General features: G+C 64.0%; 1 protein-coding gene across 1 annotated transcript in view; it reads left to right on the top strand.

The window, feature by feature from the left end:
* The window catches only part of IPO4 (importin 4), a gene marked incomplete at its 3' end in the record, with an annotated part of 4241 nt that extends 2861 nt beyond the window's left edge, over positions 1-1380 (top strand). The window contains exons 2-4 of the mRNA XM_010573321.1: positions 67-165; positions 1018-1144; positions 1263-1380. Coding sequence (XP_010571623.1) covers positions 67-165; positions 1018-1144; positions 1263-1380 — 344 coding nt within the window. The remainder of the gene's footprint in view (positions 1-66; positions 166-1017; positions 1145-1262) is intronic.
* Positions 1381-1389: the final 9 nt, after the last annotated feature.

Genomic DNA, 1389 nt, shown 5'->3' on the forward strand with positions numbered 1-1389 from the left:
GGGGGATTTGGGGTGTTTTGGGGTGCCTGACCCCGTGGGTGCCCCCCCCCCCCCGGGTACCTGGAGCCGGCGCTGGGGGTGCTGCGGGGGGGGCTGGGGGACCCCGAATCCTCCGTGCGGGGGGCGGCCGCCTTTGCCCTGCGCAGCCTGGCCGACTGCCTGCAGGTACTGGGAGCACTGGGATGTACTGGGAGAGGGCTGGGATGTGCTGGAGAGCACTGGGAAGGCTTTGGGCTATGCTGGGGTGCAATGGGACGTTCTGGGAGGGTGCTAGGTGATACTGGGGGGTGTTGGGTTGTACTGGGAGGGACCTGAGCCTTACTGGGAGGGCTGTGGGCTGTATTGGGGAGCACTGGGAGAACCATATGGCATAGTGGGAGGGCTTTGGGCTGTATTGGGGAGCACTGGGAGGACTGTATGCCATACTGGGAGGGCTCTGGGCTGTACTGGGGGACACTGGGAGAACCATATGGCATAGTGGGAGGGCTGTGGGCTGTATTGGGGAGCACTGGGAGGACTGTATGCCATACTGGGAGGGCTCTGGGCTGTATTGGGGAGCACTGGGAGAACTGTATGCCATACTGGGAGGGCTCTGGGCTGTACTGGGGGGCATGGGGGGGGCTGTATGCTGTACTGGGAGGGCTCTGGGCTGTGCTGGGGGGCACGGGGAGTCTGTACACTATACTGGGAGGCTTCTGGGTTCTGCTGGGGAGCACTGGGGGGGGTTCTGGGCCATACTGGGAGCTGCTAAACCATACTCGGAGAAACTGGGAGGGCTATAGCTATACAGGGAGCTCTTCAATTATAGTGGGGGGGTCTTAAGTTATACTGGGATGGGTTTGGATTGTAATGGGAAGCACTGGTAGGAGCGTTGTCTGTACTGGAAAGTTCTGAACTGTACTGGTTCATGCTGGGAGGACCCTGGAACAGCCTGCCGGGGGTTGGGGGGGGGTAGTTTGGAGACCCTGCATTCCCACCCGCCCTTACTGGTCCATACCGGTCTTTACTGGTGCGCAGCCGGAGGTGACAGCGGTGGCGGAGGCGGCGTTGCCGGCGGCGCTGGCGGCTCTGGGAGGGGACCCGGGGGTCCGGCCCCCCCCCGCCAAGGCCTGGTACATCCTGGAGAGTCTCCTCGAGTGTCTCGGTAGGGACCCCGATATTTTGGGGGGGGGACACCCCCATATTTTGGGGGCACACCCCCATATTTGGGGGGGACACCCCCCGGCGTTTGGGTGAGGACCCCGGTGTCCCCCCGTCCCCAGGAGAGGGGGTGGGTCCCTGGCTGCCCCCCATCCTGGAGACCGTTTTGGGGGCGTTGGAACTTTCGGGGCCCCCCCGGAAAGTGGAGCTGGGGCTCAGCGCCCTCCACTCCCTCGGTGAGTCCCCGAA

The sequence above is a fragment of the Haliaeetus leucocephalus genome, unplaced genomic scaffold, assembly GCF_000737465.1.
Source record: "Haliaeetus leucocephalus isolate CR32 unplaced genomic scaffold, Haliaeetus_leucocephalus-4.0 Scaffold374, whole genome shotgun sequence".
NCBI classification, from domain to species: domain Eukaryota; kingdom Metazoa; phylum Chordata; class Aves; order Accipitriformes; family Accipitridae; genus Haliaeetus; species Haliaeetus leucocephalus.